This window comes from Loxodonta africana, chromosome 12 (genome assembly GCF_030014295.1).
Source record: "Loxodonta africana isolate mLoxAfr1 chromosome 12, mLoxAfr1.hap2, whole genome shotgun sequence".
Classification (NCBI taxonomy): Eukaryota; Metazoa; Chordata; class Mammalia; order Proboscidea; family Elephantidae; genus Loxodonta; species Loxodonta africana.
The window spans coordinates 95767024-95784444 of NC_087353.1; the positions used below are offsets into that span (position 1 = coordinate 95767024).

At 60.9% G+C, this 17421-nt stretch overlaps 2 protein-coding genes across 11 annotated transcripts in view; one reads left to right on the top strand and one right to left on the bottom strand.

Moving 5' to 3' along the window:
- The first annotated feature begins 502 nt into the window (after window positions 1-502).
- On the top strand, window positions 503-14463 carry AP5Z1 (adaptor related protein complex 5 subunit zeta 1). 10 transcript variants are annotated; one of them, XM_064295984.1, is made up of 18 exons: window positions 503-610; window positions 1808-1942; window positions 2533-2719; window positions 4384-4528; window positions 5344-5456; window positions 5851-6019; window positions 6567-6710; window positions 7053-7090; window positions 7495-7657; window positions 8357-8535; window positions 9258-9400; window positions 9743-9886; window positions 10762-10873; window positions 10984-11100; window positions 11460-11557; window positions 12327-12459; window positions 12534-12748; window positions 12977-14463. In XM_064295984.1, the coding sequence occupies exons 1-18, from the start codon at window positions 570-572 to the stop codon at window positions 13245-13247; spliced, it is 2547 nt and encodes an 848-aa protein (XP_064152054.1). In that variant the 5' UTR covers window positions 503-569; the 3' UTR covers window positions 13248-14463. The 10 variants fall into 10 exon arrangements, with proteins under 10 accessions (XP_064152054.1, XP_064152055.1, XP_064152056.1 ...); XM_064295985.1 differs by having other exon boundaries at window positions 9746-9886; XM_064295990.1 differs by lacking the exon at window positions 503-610 and adding an exon at window positions 636-808.
- A 58-nt stretch (window positions 14464-14521) lies between these two features.
- Window positions 14522-17421, bottom strand: part of RADIL (Rap associating with DIL domain) — a 69755-nt gene continuing 66855 nt past the window's right edge. Inside the window, exons 11-14 of the mRNA XM_003416601.3 lie at window positions 16352-16676; window positions 15699-15841; window positions 15226-15365; window positions 14522-14745 (exon numbers count right to left, since the gene is read on the bottom strand). Coding sequence (XP_003416649.1) covers window positions 14640-14745; window positions 15226-15365; window positions 15699-15841; window positions 16352-16676 — 714 coding nt within the window. The 3' untranslated portion in view covers window positions 14522-14639. The remainder of the gene's footprint in view (window positions 14746-15225; window positions 15366-15698; window positions 15842-16351; window positions 16677-17421) is intronic.

Consider the following 17421-nt stretch of genomic DNA (forward strand, 5'->3'; position numbering starts at 1 on the left):
GCCCTGAGCCGGGGACTGCCTTCTCCACCCGGAGCCAAAGACACCGAAGCCCCTGAGCGCCCGATTACAACCGGGGACTGCGGATCGGCAGAAGTTTACAAGTTCCCTGTCGCGAGGCGCGGGTTCTGGGGTCTCGGGGTGCTGGTGCCCAGTGTAAGGGCTCCCGAGCTCCCAGGTCCCGGGGCTCCGTGCTGCCGGGCCGCAGTGCCGGGGTCTTCTCGGGGTGCTGGGGTTCTGTGGCTCCGCTGCGCCGGGGCAGCGGGGTGAGGGCTCCGCAGCAGACCCGACCCCCAGCAAGAGCACCAGCCGAGCCTCCCGCCGGTCTGCGGCCAGAGGGGGCGGCCGGCCCCCGGCCCGAGATGTTCCACGCCAGGCCTCCCTCATTCATTGGTCGGCGGCGCGTCCGCCCCGCCCCGCCCCGCCCCGCCCCGCCCCGCGGAGCCGCCGCGCTCACGTGACGCGTCACGTGGCCCCACCCCGGAAGCCCGCGAGCGGCGGCCCGGTTCCGGGAGGTGCGGGCGGGCGGCGCGAGGTGGCTGGTCTCCGCCGGCCGCGGCGGCGTAGGCGGCATGTTCACGCCCGCGGCGGAGAGTCTGCTCCGCCAGGCCAGGTGCCCCGGCCCGGGGTTTCTCCCGCCCCTTTCCCTTGCAGCGCCTGGGGTGGGGCCTCAGAGACCGGCCCGCGGGCGCTGGGGCCTCAGAGACCGGCCCGCGGGCGCTGGGGCCTCAGAGACCGGCCCGCGGGCGCTGGGACCTGAGGGAGCCGGACTGGCACCGCTCTGCAGGCTTGGGGGGGACGGGGAAGCAAGGTGCGGGCCAGGCCTGAGGTGAGGCGGACCGGGGAGGGCCAAGGGGGGGCCCCGAAGAGGCGACACCTGCGCAGCGTTTTAAAGGATGAAGTGGGGCGGGATCCGCTTAACTCCTTGATCAAAGACTTACGTGGCGGCGAGAACCCCCTGTCTGGCAGGAAACAGGGTGGGCAGAGCTGTCAGTTGCTTCAGGGTCAAGAGCATAAAATCACAGAAAGGCTGGAGCGGTTTGTGGGAATGAAGGCAAGCTAAGATTAATAGGGGAGGTCAAGTCCGCTTATAGGTGCCTCGGAAGAAGGGCCCGGCGAACTGCTTTTGAAAGGTCATAGCGTTAAGAACCCAATGGAACACAGTTCTACTCTGACACACATGGGGTCACCATGAGCCGAAATCCACTGGTTGAGTTTGATAACCCACCGAGGGCTTTTTGACACCACGGGAGGTTTTGTAATTTATAGAGATCGCTGATACATTGGATGAGTTGAGAAATTACCCACCACCTCCTGGTCTTTGGCTGGCTCTGGACTCCCACTAACTACAAAGTGCCATATTTGCTCTTTAAAACCTAAGATTTAACCTTTTTCCCAGAAGTTAAAGGCACACTGAAGGAATCTCTTACAAAGCAACATATTTTAGACCAAATTTCCCTTATTTTTGAATGAGACTCTTAAAAACACTTTGCTTTAGCTCTGCTCATGGAATGACAAATCTGAACACATCCAGCTGTATCAGTGAGTTTGGAAGTGATGATGTCCCCCACTAGCCCTGTCTGCTGGGAGTGCCTGTTTAATCCCCAGGGGAAGGACACATTGGGATAGCCAGTCAGCAGGTGCATCGCACGAGGGTTGTGGGTGGAAGCGCTCTCCTACCCCAGCACCAGAGTTTATGTTAAGTACGGATTGTCCCCCGTCAGAGAGCCACTCGGCCATCACTTGGAGCAGCATTTTGGAGCCCTGAATGCACTCTAGGGTGCTGATGTCTGTCCTCTTTTTTGTTTAGGGAGATTCAGGACGAGGAGCTGAGCAGGTTCTGCTCCCGGGTGGTGAAGCTGCTGCAGAAGGATCCTGGGGCCGAGGCTGTCGATGCCCTCCGGAGGCTTTTTCTCATCGTCTCAGCCACAAAATATGGCAGGAAGTGAGTTGAGGGCCCTGTGGTGTTACAGGGCATACCAGGGCTGTGCTCCTGACACAGCAGCCATGGTCAGCACCCTGCAGCTCTGGGGGCTGCAGGTGTTCCTTTGGCATGAGTCTTGTTCAATGGCCATGGAGTTACCCCTGACTCATGACGACCCAGTGCACAATGGAACAAAATACTGCCCGATCCCCATGATTGGTTAGGGATTGGACCATTGTGACCCGTAGGGTTTTCACTGGCTGGTTTTCAGCAGTAGATCGCGGGCCTTTCTTCTTAGTTCCTCAATAGTATGAGGCTGCACTGAAACCTGGTCAGCATCATAGCAACATGAAAGTCTCTGCTGACGGATGGTGGCTGAGCACGAGGTGTATTGGCTGGGAATCAAACCGGGTCTTCTGCATGGAAGAGAATCCTACCACTGAACCACCACTGCCCCCTCCCAAACCAGGGCTGCTGGGTCCCCGAGAACATGGGATGCTCCACCATCCTGCCGGAGGGACCTAGTGGCTTCTCTGCAGTGTGTGGGTGCCGTGGGTGCCCGGTGCCCTCACGGGGGCGTGAGTGCACCCACCCATGCGCTCTCGTTCCAGGCTAGAGAAGCCCTGCGTGGACCTGTTGCAGGCCACCATCTGCTCACCCGCGTGCCCTGAGCAGCTCCAGCTCCTCTGTGCCGCCATCTTGCGGGAGATGGCCCCATCCGAGGGCCTCAACCTGTCCTGTGACCACATTCAGAAGAGCCGCACACTGAGCCTGGCGGCCTCTGTGCTTCTGGCCCAGGTAACCCCATTCCTCCCCCTCAGAGTGGCCCTCGGGGCCATGCGGTTGTCACCTTCTGCAGCTGGTGCCTTACCCAGGCTTACCTCCTCCCGCCCCTGCCGGTGGGGCCCTCCAGCCCCTGTGAGGACCCGTGTCATGAGCTTGCTCCTGACTGTGTGACAAGACAGTCAGGCGGTTCTGTTTCCTTCCTGCCCCAATCTGGAAGCAGCCCTTTTTTTCAAGATCCTCGTTTCTTGAGTGGGAAGCAGTATTTCAGAGCCATGATCTCAGCTCCAGTGCTACTTGTGGCTAAATGGTTTGCCATTGTTTTTCGGGCCTGTTCAGTGGTTCAAGCTTGTTGTTGTTGGGTGCCGTGAAGTCAGTTCTGACTCATAGTGACCCTGTGTGACAGAATAGAATGGCCCCGTAGTGTTTTCTAGGCTGTAATCTTTAAGCAGATCACCAGGTGTTCTCCTGTGGAGCCACTGGTGAGTTCAAACCACCAGCCTTTCAGTTAGCAGCCAAGCCCTTAACTGTTACACCACCAGGGCTCCTTCTGGACTAAGTTAGGAGCGTATACGTGTGTGTATGTGTACGTATAGGTACGTACATGTGTGTACGTATGTGTATGCGTGTGTGTGTATGCGTGTGTATAAGTATGTACGTACATATGTTAAGGTGTGGTACGTTCTGAATTTGTGCTGGTGCTTCAGGTTTGAGCTCAGGACCCTCAGGTGTCTCCCTGATCCGTTCCCTTGAATCCATACCTGTTTCCTGCACCGAGTCCTGGTCCGCCAGCATACCTACCCCAGTTGCCAGGCATCTGCTGGGATGAAGGTGACAGTGGCCAGGCCCCCTCGGGGGCCGAGCTCCTCTGTCAAGGCTCCTCAGTGCTGCTAGAGAGACCTTAAGTGAGTGGCTTTGTAGAGTCACCTACAGCGGTTTAGAAGGCTGACCTTCTGCCCTGCCAGGTGATTTCAGTTTACCTGCTCAGCTTTAAGAACAAACCACTATGTTGTTGTTAGTTACCTTCCAGTCAGTTCCACCTCATGGTGACCCCTTGTGTTAGAGAACTCCCCCATAGGGTTTTCTTGGTAGTAATCTTAACACAGCAGGTTGCCAGGCCTTTCTTCTGCAGTTCTGCTGGGTGGGTTCAGACCGCTAACATTTAGGTTAGCAGCTGAGCGCAAACCGTTTGCACCACCACTCAACTTGAAAGGACAAACCTGATACATAAAACCTCAATCCTGCGAGCTGGCTGGCACTGGCGGCACCCGTGTGATCGCTGACATTAGGTCGCGTGGGACTGCCTGGTGGGGAAGGCACATGTCTGGTGACAAGGAGGAGCTGTCCGCTCTTGTCCGAGCAGGCACCATGGAGCAGCAGTGCCTGGGAGGAGGAGGGAAGACTCTCGCAGTTTTCATTGTCAGGCCAATCGTGTTCCCACTGGGGCCCCTCCTGCCCCTGACCCCCAGGGGTGCGGATGGAGCTGCCTCCTTAACCATGCACCAGGGCTTTGCCCCATGGCACATGGTGGCCCTCACTGCCTGCCTTCTTGAGTGCGTGAGCCTCCTGCCCCATCGAGGGCCTTGAGAACTGGAGGTTCCTCGCAGGGCTATGAGCAGAGGCAGGTTCACCCAGCCCGTGGGCAGGGCGCATCACCGTGCCCCATGTCTGCATTAAAGGGCGACAGGCAAGACGAGGTCCGCAGCGTGGGGCAGCGAGCCCTGCACCTCCTGGAGGCTCGGCAGACCGAGGGACCCGGTCCGCGGGCCCTCCTCCCCGTGGTGTCGAAAGTGGTCAGCCTTGCACCGGGCACCCTGCCCGAAGGTATGTGGTCACCGCCCAGGAATCTGAGGGGACTCACCCCTGCTCTGCTCCCTTTACAGCTAACCCGCTCAGAGCGGAGAGGAACACCCAAGCGGGACAGGGAGGGGGCAGCGTGGGCCTGGCTGGTGGGGTCCCTGCTGGTGACATCCACCTCACAGGCAGCTCCTGCGTTGGTGTCACTGGGACAGCACGAGGCCCCTCAGGAGCAACTGCGTGCTTGTTTTAGTTGTCAGGTGGTGACATGTATACACCACAGAATTTCCTATCTGACCCATTTCTGAGTGCACAGTGCAGGGGCAACAAGGACGGTCACCACACTGCACCACCACCATCTGTTCCCACCCCCAGACACAGTGGGATTTCAGAAGGTTTGGCCACACGGCATTTGGCCTAGATGTCGCTCAGCGTTGCTTTAACTTGCCCACATCATCCGTCCCCTACGCCACCCTTTCCCCATTCCCCATGTCACACCCTCCCCCCAGTGTCACCACTCCTCCACGTCACGCCTCTCTCTGCATCACTCCTCCCCATCACCCTGTCCCCACATCACCCTTCCCCCATGTCACCCCTCCGTGTCACCCCTCCTCATGTCACCCCTTGATGTTACCTCTCCCGAGTCACCTTTCCCCAAATCATCCCCTCTGTCACCCTGCCCACATCACCCCCTCCCTGTCACTCCTCCCCGTCACCCCCTCCTTGTGTCACCCCTCCCCCACATCACTCCCTCCCTGTGTCACCCCTCCCCCACATCACCTGCTCCCTGTCACCCCATCCCCACATCACCCCCTCTGTGTCATCCCCTCCACCTCCCTCAGCCCAGGCCGACATGCTGCACAGGAGGCTGGTGGACTGGCTGCGCTACGCCAGCGTCCAGCAGGGGGTGGCACAGCCCTCCAGGGGCTTCTTCTCTGCTCCTCGAACAAGGCAGGTATGAGCTATTCCAGGGCACCAGGTAACTGAGGTCCCGAGCCTCCCTCTCTCCTCAGGGAACCCCATGCCCCCGTGGCACCTGACCCTTTAGAGTTGCACCGATTCCTTCTGTCCATCTGCTGGCCTTGGGCTCCAGGGGGCCCCTCCTTTCCAGTCTTCCTGGCTGCTTTGGGCCAAATGGGGTCACACTGCACCTCCTACAAGCCAGTGACACTCTGGGCCTGTGACTGCTGATGCCCCAGCCTGTGAACATGGGCAGTCTCAATTCTCCCAGTGCCGGGCAGGCATTGGGGCTGCGGAGCCCTGTGCAGGGCGTGTTGCTCCGACCCCCTCTGCACCCCGATCTGGCCCAGCCCCCTGCAGCCCCAACCCCATCTCCCCTTGCCCCTCAGCCCGGGCCTGTCACCGAGGTAGACGGAGCGGTGGCCACCGACTTCTTCACAGTGCTCTCCACGGGCCAGCACTTCACAGAGGACCAGCGGCTGAACGTGCACGCCTTCTCCATGCTGCGCACCTGGCTGCTGTTCAGTGGCCCTGCCAGCAGAGATGCTAGCGATGCAGGTACACTGCAGGCTGGAGACGGGTACCCCACAGGTGGGCCTGGGTATTCCTGGGGTCAGGCATGAGTTGGGCACAGGTCAGCGCAGGCACACCGTTGGTTGACATAAGTCCTCCATACCCACCAGCCAGGGCAGCAGAGGCATCCTTCATGGAGCTGGCCAAGAACCCTGGCCAGCGTACTGCCTCCTGCTGGAGTCCTGGCCAGCACCAGGCTCTTCTGGAGACACACTGGCCCCTCTGGCCGCAGGAAGTGACTGTCTTTTAAGCAGAAGTTGATAGACCTGTTTAAGAGCCTCACTGAGCCCCTTTACTGGCCAACTAGCAGCTCAGATGCTCTGGGATTGGTGGGGTCTGAGCTGCAGCCACAGTGGATCCTAGGGACAGTGACACACCAGCAAGTCGACACTTGGGCATGCAGAACCTGGGCCCCCGTGTGCCCACCCTTTCTCTGCCCTTTGTTAGAGAGCCAAGTGCCCCTGCCCAGCAGCAGGTGGCCACACCCCGCCCCCCATCCTCTGCATCCAGCTGAGGGGCTCTGTTTCCACAGATGACAGGTCAGAGCTGGAAGGCTCTACCCTGTCTGTGCTCTCGGCCACCAGCGCCACCGCCAGCCACCTGCTTCCCCCCCAGCAGCAGCTGCGGGCCGGGGCCTTCGAGTACTGCCAGCGCCTCCTGGAGCAGAGCACTCGGCGTGAGTGGGGGTTGGCGCTGGGGTGGCCCTGCCTGAGCCGGCACCCCTGTGGGGGTCCTCCTCCATGGGCCCACCTGGGGGACTGCTTGTCTCCTGTCTCTCCAGCTGCCCCGAGGGGGCGGGCTCCCTGGCAGCCACTTCTTCCTAGAGGGGCTGTGTCCATGGGTTGGTCTCAGGGAGGGTGGTGTCCCAGGGCCTTGGGGCCATTCTGTCCCCCCGGGAAGTGTTGTCCAGCAGGAGCTTGCTCTGTCACGAACCTGCCCTGTCCTTCCTGCCCCTGACCTGGAGTTTCAGGACACGGCTGCCGTCTTACCCACCTCCTCCCTCCCTCCCTTCCCCTAGGAGCCCTGCGGAAAGGGGACTCAGACCTGCAAAAGGCTGTGAGTGCCCCTGCCCACCCTGAGCAAGCCCCTCTTATCCCTGCCCCAGGCCTCGCTCTTCACCCTAAGCCCCACATCCCCACTCTGCACCCAGCTTCAAGTCCTGTGTCCCTGCCCTCTACCTGCCCCAAGCCTCATGTCCCCTCCCAGAGCCCCGTGCCCCTGCCCTAAGCCCTCTACACCCTGCCCTGAGCCCCCATGTCCCCACCCAGAGCCCTGTGTCCCTGCCCTAAGCCCTCTGCACCCTGCCCTGAGTCCCCATGCCCCTGCCCTGAGCCCTCTGTACCCTGTCCTAAGTCCCCATGTCCCTGCTGCAGCCCTGTGTCCCCACCCACCCCGAGCCCCTCTTATCCCTGCCCCTAGCCCCATGTCCCCACCCACCCCGAGCGTGATGTCTCCCCCAGTGCCTGGTGGAGGCCGTGCTGTTGCTGGACGTGTTGTGCAGGCAGGAGCCATCCTTCCTGTACCGTGCCCTGTCCTGCCTCAAGGCCCTGCTTGGGCGTCTGTGCGGGGACCCGGCCCAAGCCCGCACCTTGCTGCCCATAGCCCGCTTCCTGCTGAGCCACGGTGAGCCTGCCTCAGCACTGGGCACTGGAGTGTGGGCCCCAGGCTGGGCGAAGGGGACACAGCATGGGGCTGTTCAGGAAGTCACCTGCATTTAAGGGTTGGGTCTTCCGCTGTTGCTGTCCCTTATGTCTAGAATATTCTTTCTTGGATTCACGTGGGTGCTAGATGGTAGCGGTCTTTACATGGACTTAGTCAGCAAAACGGAAACCCTGGTGGCGTAGTGGTTAAGTGCTATAGCTGCTAACCAAAAGGTCAGCAGTTCGAATCCACCAGGTGCTCCTTGGAAACTCTGTGGGGCAGTTCTACTGTGTTCTATAGGGTCGCCAAGAGTCGGAATCAACTTGACGGCAGTGGGTTTGGTTTGATGGGTTACTCAGCGAATAAAACATCATCAGCTTTGATTATGTCAGGTTTCTTGGCTGTCAGCATGTCCCTGGCCCGTGATGCCCAAAGGCTAAGGAACCAGCGCCCTCCAGAGTGTGTGGCACATAACTCGTGCCACTCGGGGAGACTATTCTGTGGCAGACCCCTGGGAGGGGGCAGCTTTGACATGGCCTCCCCAGTGTTCCTTGCTGGGACCCCTCACAGGGCCTCCAGCACCATGAAGACCTGCAGAGGCGCCGTGGCTCCACTTGCCCCCAGAGTGGTGTCTTTACAGCGCTCACAGGGCCTCACGCCCTGACGGGTCTGTCCATACAGGAGAGGCGGCCGCGGTGGACTCGGAGGCTGTCTGCCAGCACCTGTTCACCAGCGTCCTGGCTGATCTCTTCCCCAACCCCATGCTGGCCTTCGAGTTTGCCCAGTTCTGCAGGGACAGCCTTCACCTCTTCAACCCAGACCAGGGCACCTTCAAGCTCAGCTTCCCGAACCTCTTCAAGGTGTGTGAAGCTGCCTGGGTGGGAGCCCCAGTGAGTCCTGGCTGTGCCTGGGGTAGAAGGCCAGGCAGGGGGAGCCGTGGAGCCAGCTTGTCACGTACAACCAGCACAGCCATTGAAGGCCTCGCTGGTTCCCGTGGGGGACGGATCTTCACCTGACAGTCCTCAGAGTCACACGAGCAGTAAGGCTTCCTCCGGCCAAAGCACTGCCCAGTGTGCCCGGCCTCAGAACCAGAGGCTTGCGACATGTCCTGTGACCAGCCCATCGCTGCGCTGCCTTCTTAAATCTAATATGGGAGACCGTCTTTTTAACAGGGGACAAACAATGATGACAAGTGGCAAGGGGTGGCTGCTGATACAATTGGCTTTGTTGTTGATGCAAAAGCAGAAAGAATGTTGGGAGAAAACAAACTTGAGGAAGTGCTTCTAGCTTCCTGGGTCACAGTGAGGGGTCCCTGGGTGGGGAACACACTGAGTCACTAACTGAAAGGTTGATAGTTCGAGTCCACCCAGAGGCAACTTGGAAGAAAGGCCTGGTGATCTAGTTCCAAAAAACCAGCCACTGAAAACCCTCTGGAGCACAGTTCTACTCTGACATACATGGGGTCATAGCACATTCTGGGTCAGTGATGATGGGACTGTGGTCAGCAGTTGCCCTCGCACCCACCCTGGGGCCTCTGGGCACAGACCTGACACCTCCTGCCTCTGGTGCTTTTGCCCCACAGCTCCTGGCCTGGCACAGCCCGGCCCTCACCTCAGAGTTCGTGGTGTTGCTCCCGGCGCTGGTTGACGCCAGCACCGCCGTGGAGATGCTCCACACCCTGCTGGACCTACCATGTCTGACTGCCGCTCTGGGTCTGCAGCTCAGGTGAGCCAGGGCTGCCCCCCACCGCCCCCATGGCTCCTGGCCCCCAGCATGGCAGGTCTCCTCAGCTTCTGGCACCCTGTCCCGGCCCCTCTTTTGATGGAGGTGGCAGCACTATGGCCATGTCGCCCACTGAAGGCGTGTGTTGTCGTACAGTAGGGCCTTCTGTAGCTTCCAGCCCCACACTCTCCTGGTGGGCTCAGGGTGCCCCCCCATATCCCACCGTGCAGCCGTCGGTCATCTTCACTGCTTCAGTCCCTCTTGCAGAGTGGGCAGTAGGGCGGGGACTGAACCCAAGCCTAGAGCATCCGTACCAACCTGTCTTCTAAACCACTTCTTCTCTAGCAGGTCATCGCCAACAGCATCAGAGCGACCGCTCTGGGATGTCTCCCTCCGGCCCACCAGCTGCCTGGAGGGCTTCCGGGACCCTGAGTTCCAGGGTCTCTTCCAGTACCTGCTGCGCAGCAAGGCGGGGGGCGCCACAAAGAGGTGCGGGGCAGTGGGCCAGGGGACGTGAGCCCTGGGTGTGTGTGTGTGTGCGCGCGCGCGCATCCCTGAGTGGCGGTGTGTGAGTGGGTGGCTGAGCATGTGTGTGTGAGCCTCTGTGTGTCTGTGGGTATGAGTCTTTGTGTCTGTGTGTGTGTGAGCCTGTGTCCCTGAGTGTGTGTCTGTGGGTGAGCCTCTGTGTGTGTCTCTTTGGGTGAGTGTATATCTCTGGGTGTGAGTCTGTGTATTTGCGTGAGTGTGAGTGTGTGTGTGCGGTTGTGCCTGCTAGGGGGCAGCAGGCTTGTGTCCCTCATGCATTCTGAGTCGGGGAGGCGGCTTTCGTCACCATCATCATCCTCAGCACCACGTGACTGTGTTTGTTTGCCGGGCCACCTGTGCTCTGCCCCTTCTGTCTCTTCCTAGCAGACCCGGGAGGGGCCGTAGACAGACAGGGTTGCTGGGACAGGCACATTCCTGGGGAAGGGCAGGGACACAGACCCTTGAGCCCAGACCCTCACAGTGAGCCCACCACCTGCATCCCCAGAGTGTGGGTGTGGAGTCCCTCCCAAGCCCTGGCCCTGCTGCCAACTTCACTGTCCCAGATGCATCCCGTGTCCCTGACCCCCCCTCAGTTGAGAGCAGGGCATGTGGTCACCCAGGAGCGGGGTCACCCAGGGAAGAGAGAGCAGGGTGTGAGCAGGCTCTTAGGACCAGAAGGTGCCAGGCGGATGCACACTGGGAACACGCAAAGGGGGTCTCAGGACACAGTTCTTGCCACGGCCCTGTCCCTCCCCTTCCTCCTGCAGCGCCAGTCTCAGGGTGAGGTGTGGGCGCCAGGCGGGTGGGCAGGTGCTCAGTGGCTGTGGTGCATCCCCCAGGCTGGCTCCACTTCACCACCTGCTGCAGCCCATGGCTAGCTGTGCCCGTGTGGTCCAGTGCGCTCAGGCCGTGCCTACCCTTCTTCAGGTGTTCTTTGCCGCAGTGACCCAGGTAAGCCCGCACCAGGCCCTGCGGCCCCTGCCACCGCCATGCACCAGCACACACCTGAGGTGGAGGGGCCAGCCAGGGGAGGGACATGGCTGTGCTTGACCCTCTGCCAGGCTCTAGCATCCTCCCTCTCGAGTAGGGAACACCTGCCACAATCCTGGCCCCCGCCTGCTCTGAGGATCAGACGAGATTCACCACAGAAGGGGCTACAGACCCCCAGCCCATGCCAGGTCCTCCTTTCCTGCCACCCCGCCCCTCCCTTGAGCAGGGTCATCCCCCTGGGCCTCCTGGTACCCATTGCCCACTCCATTTGTGGCCAAAGTGGTGGCCCTTATCTAAGCTGCACAGGAGTCACCTTGGAGTATGCATACCCCAGTGCTCGGGCTTGGGCAGGCAGCCGGGCTCCCACCACCTCAACCCTCACAGTAGGGCAGAAGTAGGGCCCCTTGGAAGAGCAAGTACCACGCCCATCTGCTGAGACCACCTTATCTCCCAGCCAGCCCCCAGCTTCTCCCTTCTTGCAGATGGATCTGCACAGCTGAGCGTGGTGGGCCAGGGGCTCTGACAGGCTCCCGCCCTCCGTCTGCAGGTGGCCAGCGGGGACCTAAGCGCCCAGTTAGCACTGGTGCTTCTGGAGAGGAGCAACTCCCTGTTCCAGGTGCCGCAGTACGAGGCCCAGGTGCACAGGTGGGTCCTGTCTGCGCTCGGCGCCCGTCCCATCCATATACGCCTCCCCCTACGCACGCGTGGACACCTCAACAGGCACCCCACCATACACAGGCTTCCAGCTTCCTCCACGGGTCTCTGCAGCCCGTCTCCCGGGTGGAACCCCCAGTGTCACCCCATAAAGTCTGCTTCCCCCTCCAGGCTGCCCTTGAGACTCCAGATTGTGCCACCCCCACCGTCATCCCCAGGCTGCCTCCTGGGTCACTGCAGGACCTTCTCCATTCCCATTCCAGAATGTTCTGCCATCCTCTTCTCTCTCAAGCCTACCCCCCTTCAGCGCTAAGCTCAGGCTCTTTCTCCACAGAACCTTCCAGGACGTCCTATACTAGAGGCCGTTTGTTTGTTGAAGGCCTGATACACTTAGCTTGTCTCTGCCATTCTTGAGCCCGGGACCAAGTATGGCTGGAGCCAGCCCCCACATCCCTTGAGGCTCCCAACGAGATGGCTGATCAGGGTCCAGACTGTCTTGTAGTTCCAGCTGGAGAGACACGTTTTCCATTTAGTATCTGACTGCCAGCAGAGTGACGAGCTCGCTGTGCTGTCTGGGTGTGCTGAGCCCACGCCGGCTCTCTGCTGGTTGACAAGCTCACTGTGGGCGCACTGAGCCCGTGCTGGCTCCCAGCAGGGTGACAAGCTTACTGTGCCGTCTGTGGGTGTGCTGAGCCCACGCCGGCTCTCGGCAGGGTGACAAGCTCGCTGTGGGCGTGCTGAGCCCGTGCCGACTCTGCAGGGTGATGAGCTCGCAGCTCCTGGCGCTGTGCAGGCTGCGCCCAGCCCTGGTGGTGGAGCTGGCCAGAGACCTGCTGGAGTTCGTGGGGACTGTGAGTGGCATCCGCAGCCGGGAGAGCATGTTCACAGCCGTGGTAAGATGCTGCCTGGTCCCTGTCCCAGCCCTTCCAGCTGAGCAGGACACGGCTGAGGCTCTGTCCCCATCTAGGTGTGGGCAATCGGCGAGTACCTGGCAGTGTCATATGACAGGCGCTGCACCGTGGAGCAGGTCAACAGGTTCTTTGAGGCCCTGGAGGCTCTTCTCTTTGAGGTCACCCAGTCCCGCCGCTCTGCCACCCTTCCCCCATATCCACCGCAAGTCGTCACCGTCCTCATGACCACACTGACCAAACTGGCATCTCGTAGCCAAGACTTGATCCCCAGGTACCTGGGAGGAAGCAGGGCAGGGGGAGGGAATGATGGCTTCAGAGGCTGTTGCTGTCTGAGGGGCCTGACATCAGCAGGTCCAGCAGGGGGGCTGTGGCTGGACACAGGCCTCGGGTGAGGGGCACCACCCAAGCCCACGTTGTCGAGCATAGAGACAACTAGCTGGGAGCTCTGGGGGGTGTCCTCTCCACATCGGGGCATCTCCTGACTGGCTGTGGCCCACAGGGTCTCTCTGCTCCTGTCCAAGCTGAGGGCCCTGCCCCAGGGTCCGGCCATGGGCTCTGTGCCCCGGGACGAGGACACAGATGCCATCCGCATGAGGGCCACAGAGCTGACCAACCTGCTCAAGATGCCCAGCGTGGCCCAGTTCGTGTTCACACCAGGCATGGAGGCCTCTACCCCACGTTTTCACCGTGATGCCAACACTGCCCTGCCCCTCGCCCTGCACACAGTCAGCCGGCTGGTGGACAGGGAGGCCGGCCTCCTGCCGGCGTGAGGGCCAGGCTGCAAATAGGAGCTTGGCGGGCCAGTCAGCAGTCAGGGGAAACTTGGGAGTAGGCTGGGCCCACAATGCTGGCCAAGACATGGTTACCTCCTCTGGAGGGGTCTCCTTCTAGACCTTTTTTCTGGGATTTGTGCTGAGCAGTGCAATCAGAAAGGTGAAACTACGCTGACAGGCCTCAGCCCTTGTACCGGACGGGATGGGCTCTTGGTGTGTCCTTGTTTCTGGGCAGGAGAGGACACATTGGATATAAAGCTCCCATAAGTGTGTGTCAGCAACTTGGCTGTCCCTTCCCCAGCCAGGGAGCCGGAGGGGCCAGGCCACAGCCCTGAACCCAGGGCAGCACTCTGGGTGGGAGGCATGGGCACAGGTGAGAGCCCACCAGGCAGACATGCTGACTGCTCACAGCATCCTAGTCCAGTCCACCTTTGTTTCTTGCCAATAACTTGGGACTGTAGGGGCGCTGGGCCACGCTTACCTGGAGGTTCAAGGCAAGGCCCTGCAGCTTCTGAGCAGCACGGGAGCAGGGACGGGGTGGCTCCCCCCACCCAGGACCTGTCACCTGCCACCAGAAGCCGTGTTTAGAGCAAATTCTGGTTCACTCTGGCGCTGTGTGAAGAGGGGGAGATTCCTGAGTAGGTAAGACATGGACTTGCCACCCTGCGTGGCCCCACCCACCGTTTCCCGCAGGTCAGGGAGCAAGCAGGAGGGTCTGGCTCCTAAACCAGCAGCCTGCATCCAGCTCTGCGTGGGGACAATGAGTAGCCGAGCTACCAAAGGGTCCCATGGCTCCATGGACCATGCGCTCTGGCTCCTAGGGCCCCAGCACAGCTGTCCCTGCTGTGGTCACCCTACCTCACACTTTGCTCCACCAACACCCTAAAGGAGGCTGAGGGTGTCCAGGCACTGCCAAGTGACCTGCTGCCTCTCGGGCTGGGGAATTCACTGCCTGCCCACTCCCTCCCTGGGAGGTTCTGAGGACCCAGTTGGGTATAGCAAGTGAACGGCGGAGGGGCAGAGTTAGAATCAAAGTAACTGCCTGTGAAAGTCAGCCTTGCGCCCCCCTGGGTGTCGCCCTGCAGCCCTCTCACAGGTGTGGTTGGCCACCGCCCACACCACCTGCAAGCACCACACTCTGAGAATAGGAAAGATAGTTTATTGAATCTGCACTCCATAAACTCTGTAAACATAAAGGCTCTAACAAACCTCACAGCTCAGTGGTGTCTGTCGTATAAATAAAACACGCTAAGGTGCACGTTTGCGACCGGAGGAAAAACGCAGCCCCTCCAAGGTGATTGCACCTACACAAGAACTTGACCTGATCAATTAGGAACCAGCGGCTTACGGACCAGCAGGGCAGACCGCTGGACAGGACCCGGTGCCACACTAGGAGGGGAGCGCGCGGAAGTGGACCTTCCTCGCCGTCTCCACGTCAGACTTGGCAACCAGAAACCGCATCTTCTTGCCCCCATGCCGGATCAGGTCCACGGCTCTGAAACACACAGGCGAGGAGGATGGCTGGGACGCGCCACTGAGGCACCTGAACCCTGTCTCTGCCCCCCTAGCCCCCGACGGAGCAGCTGCCACACATGGGTGCAGCTCAGCAGGCCCAGAGCTTGGGTGGGACAGGTGTCCATGTGTCCCTCCTACAGTTGTGTCAACGTGTCTGCCAGTCTCTAGTGAATGGGCTTAAATCCAGCAAACCAACACCCCATGCTGTGAAGGGGTTTGAGGGAACAAGGCAGAGCCGCTCTTGGCTGGCCCAGCACACCAAGAGCAGGGTGTCGGCAGAGGACACTGCAGGGAGCCAAGGGTGGGGGTGTGGGCACCGGCGTTGGACTCATCTGTACTCGGGCTGGCCTGCTCCAAGGTGTGTGGGGATGAAGATGTGTGGGGCAGTACCCAGCCTGAGGATTGTACCTGGACCCACCATAATCACCAGGTGTGGGGGTCAGGGAGCATTGGCAGGTACCTCAGGTAGCTGATGCCCACCAGGCTGGTGCCATCCACATCCAGGATGCGGTCCCCCAGGGAGAGCCGCCCGTCGCAGGCCGCGGGGCTGCCTGGGAGCAGAGTCTGGATGTAGAGACCGGGAGTGCCCAGAGGTGTATGCTGGGGACAGCAGAGGCCCTGGCTGCAGATGTCCGAAGGACACGCAGATCCCTGTGAGGACCCAGCCCCCTCAGCCCTCATTGATTCCCAATGTCTCTGCAAAGTGCTGGTGGTTCCTGAGACCCAACAGCAGACAGGGCCCAAGCCCATGAGAGCAGGGGCAGATAGAAGCAACTGCAGGAGGGTGTTTCCCAACAACTCCGGTCCTGCAGAGACGCTCCCAGGCCCTTTCTAGCACACCCCTCATTCTCTCCCCCCAGTCTTGCCCATGAACTCAGAGCTGTGAGCTCAGCTTCTGTGACCAGGGCCCCTCTTTGCCAGACGGGCACTCACCATGCCATCCACCAGGCCCATGCCCAACCCGGAGGGGCCCCTCTCCAGCTCCACAACCACCACTGAGGGGCAGAGGGAGGAACAAGGGGCATCAGGGCTGGAGCTGCAGCTGGAGGGCGCGTCCGCGGGAGCCTCGAGGTCTCCTGTGCAGCGAGAGTAAGGCAGTGGGGGCATGGAAGCCATGCGGGCCTTGGTGGGGACCAGCCTGTCCCCATGTCAGGGAGCAGGACACGGCAGCCACAGGGGAAGGCTAGGCAGTCGGGGTCTGCATAGGCTTGCCCAAGAGCCCCTCCTCTTCCCCCCATCCACGCTACCCTCACCCCCCAATCTGATCCAGTGCAGCCCTGCCCCAGTCCACCCAGCCACCTGACCCCCAGCACTCGAGGTTCCTGTACTTCCCCTGTGGGGAGAGACTTCTGGGAAGGCCACAGACTCTCACTGCCCCAGGCTCAGCTGCCACCCCTTTCTGTCTAGACCCTGAGCACCTGTAGTGGCCAGCACTGAAACCAAGGCTGGCTGGGGGCACGCATCTCTGCTGAATTGACTGGGGGTGGGGGACCCAAAAGCCACAGAGGTGTCTGAGGGCCTCCATGGGCCTGGGGCACACGACCACATTCAGGGTTGGGGTGCGGTGTGCCCGCAGGCAGCCTCACCTTCCAGGGCCACGTCTTGGGGTCCATGGAGGCCAGTCCTCTTCCCCTCCAGGGGTGCCTTCCCACAGGGCCCACCAGACTCAGGCCAGTCCTGGGTGGGGAGCTCGAGGCTGAGTGGGGTGCTGGGCGGCGTCAGCAGGCACGAGGCATCTGCAGGTGGTGGGCCCCCACGGCTGGGCTGCCTGCCCAGGGCACTCCGAGCCTCCCGGATACCCCTGCTCCTACCGCCACACAGTCTAGAGTCCAGGAGGGCCCCGGAGTCCCTGGAGGCTGGGGGACTGTGCTGACCCTCTGGAGGGCCTTCAGGGATGGTATGGTATGGGCCCTGGGGGAGAAAGAGCAACAGGCTGAAGCACAATGCCCAAGTGACAGGCACCTGCTGGATGGATGGACTAGCGGACAGACCCACAGAGAAGGCACCGTGGCCACCAGCCCACACGGCCAGAAGGGAGGAGCTGCTGGACAGTGACCAGGACACTGGGCAGTCGGGGCCCAGTGACCTCACCAGCAGCAAGGGGCTGAGGCCCAAAGACAAATAACTGGAGACCTGCGAGCCTCTGCACAGTGCCAAAGGGTGAGGGCCCCGCAGGCCCGCGGCCATCACAGGTCTCAAATCCATCTGCCAGCTCCCTGCAGCCGCCTGGCTATGCAAACTGCCCCTACTCTGCATCAGCAGACAGCTCAGCTCTGGGTCTCCGACGGGTAAGGACAGAAGACAGCTGTTCACCTTTGTAACAGGGAACCGCCCACCTCCTCTGGCAGCTGATTGGTCCAAGGAGCTAACGCCTGACCCACGCCACCCAATTAGAATTTTTCCTGGGACTTCAGCCATTTCTCCTTTCTAAATAATGAAGCTGCCATGGGTAGGCCCTTCCTCCTCTCTGGTCCACCTCTGAGCAGCAGGGGTGAAGGTCTGGCAGCTGGGGCACAGTTCTAGCCCCAGGACAGTGGGCTCAGAAGGAGGAGGGTAGGGCTGAGAAGCACAGACCAGAGGGAGACTGGCCTCGAGGTGCCTCCCCCGACTCTGCCCTGCCTTGCTCTCCTGGCTTGTTAAGGGGTCAGCACAGACA

Coding starts and splice junctions, on each gene's coding strand:
- AP5Z1 (XM_064295984.1), top strand. CDS start 570: ATGTTCACGCCCGCGGCGGAGAGTCTGCTCCGCCAGGCCAG. Junction 1,943..2,532: donor GCCACAAAATATGGCAGGAA/GTGAGTTGAGGG, acceptor CTCTCGTTCCAG/GCTAGAGAAGCCCTGCGTGG. Junction 8,536..9,257: donor GCTTCCCGAACCTCTTCAAG/GTGTGTGAAGCT, acceptor TTTGCCCCACAG/CTCCTGGCCTGGCACAGCCC.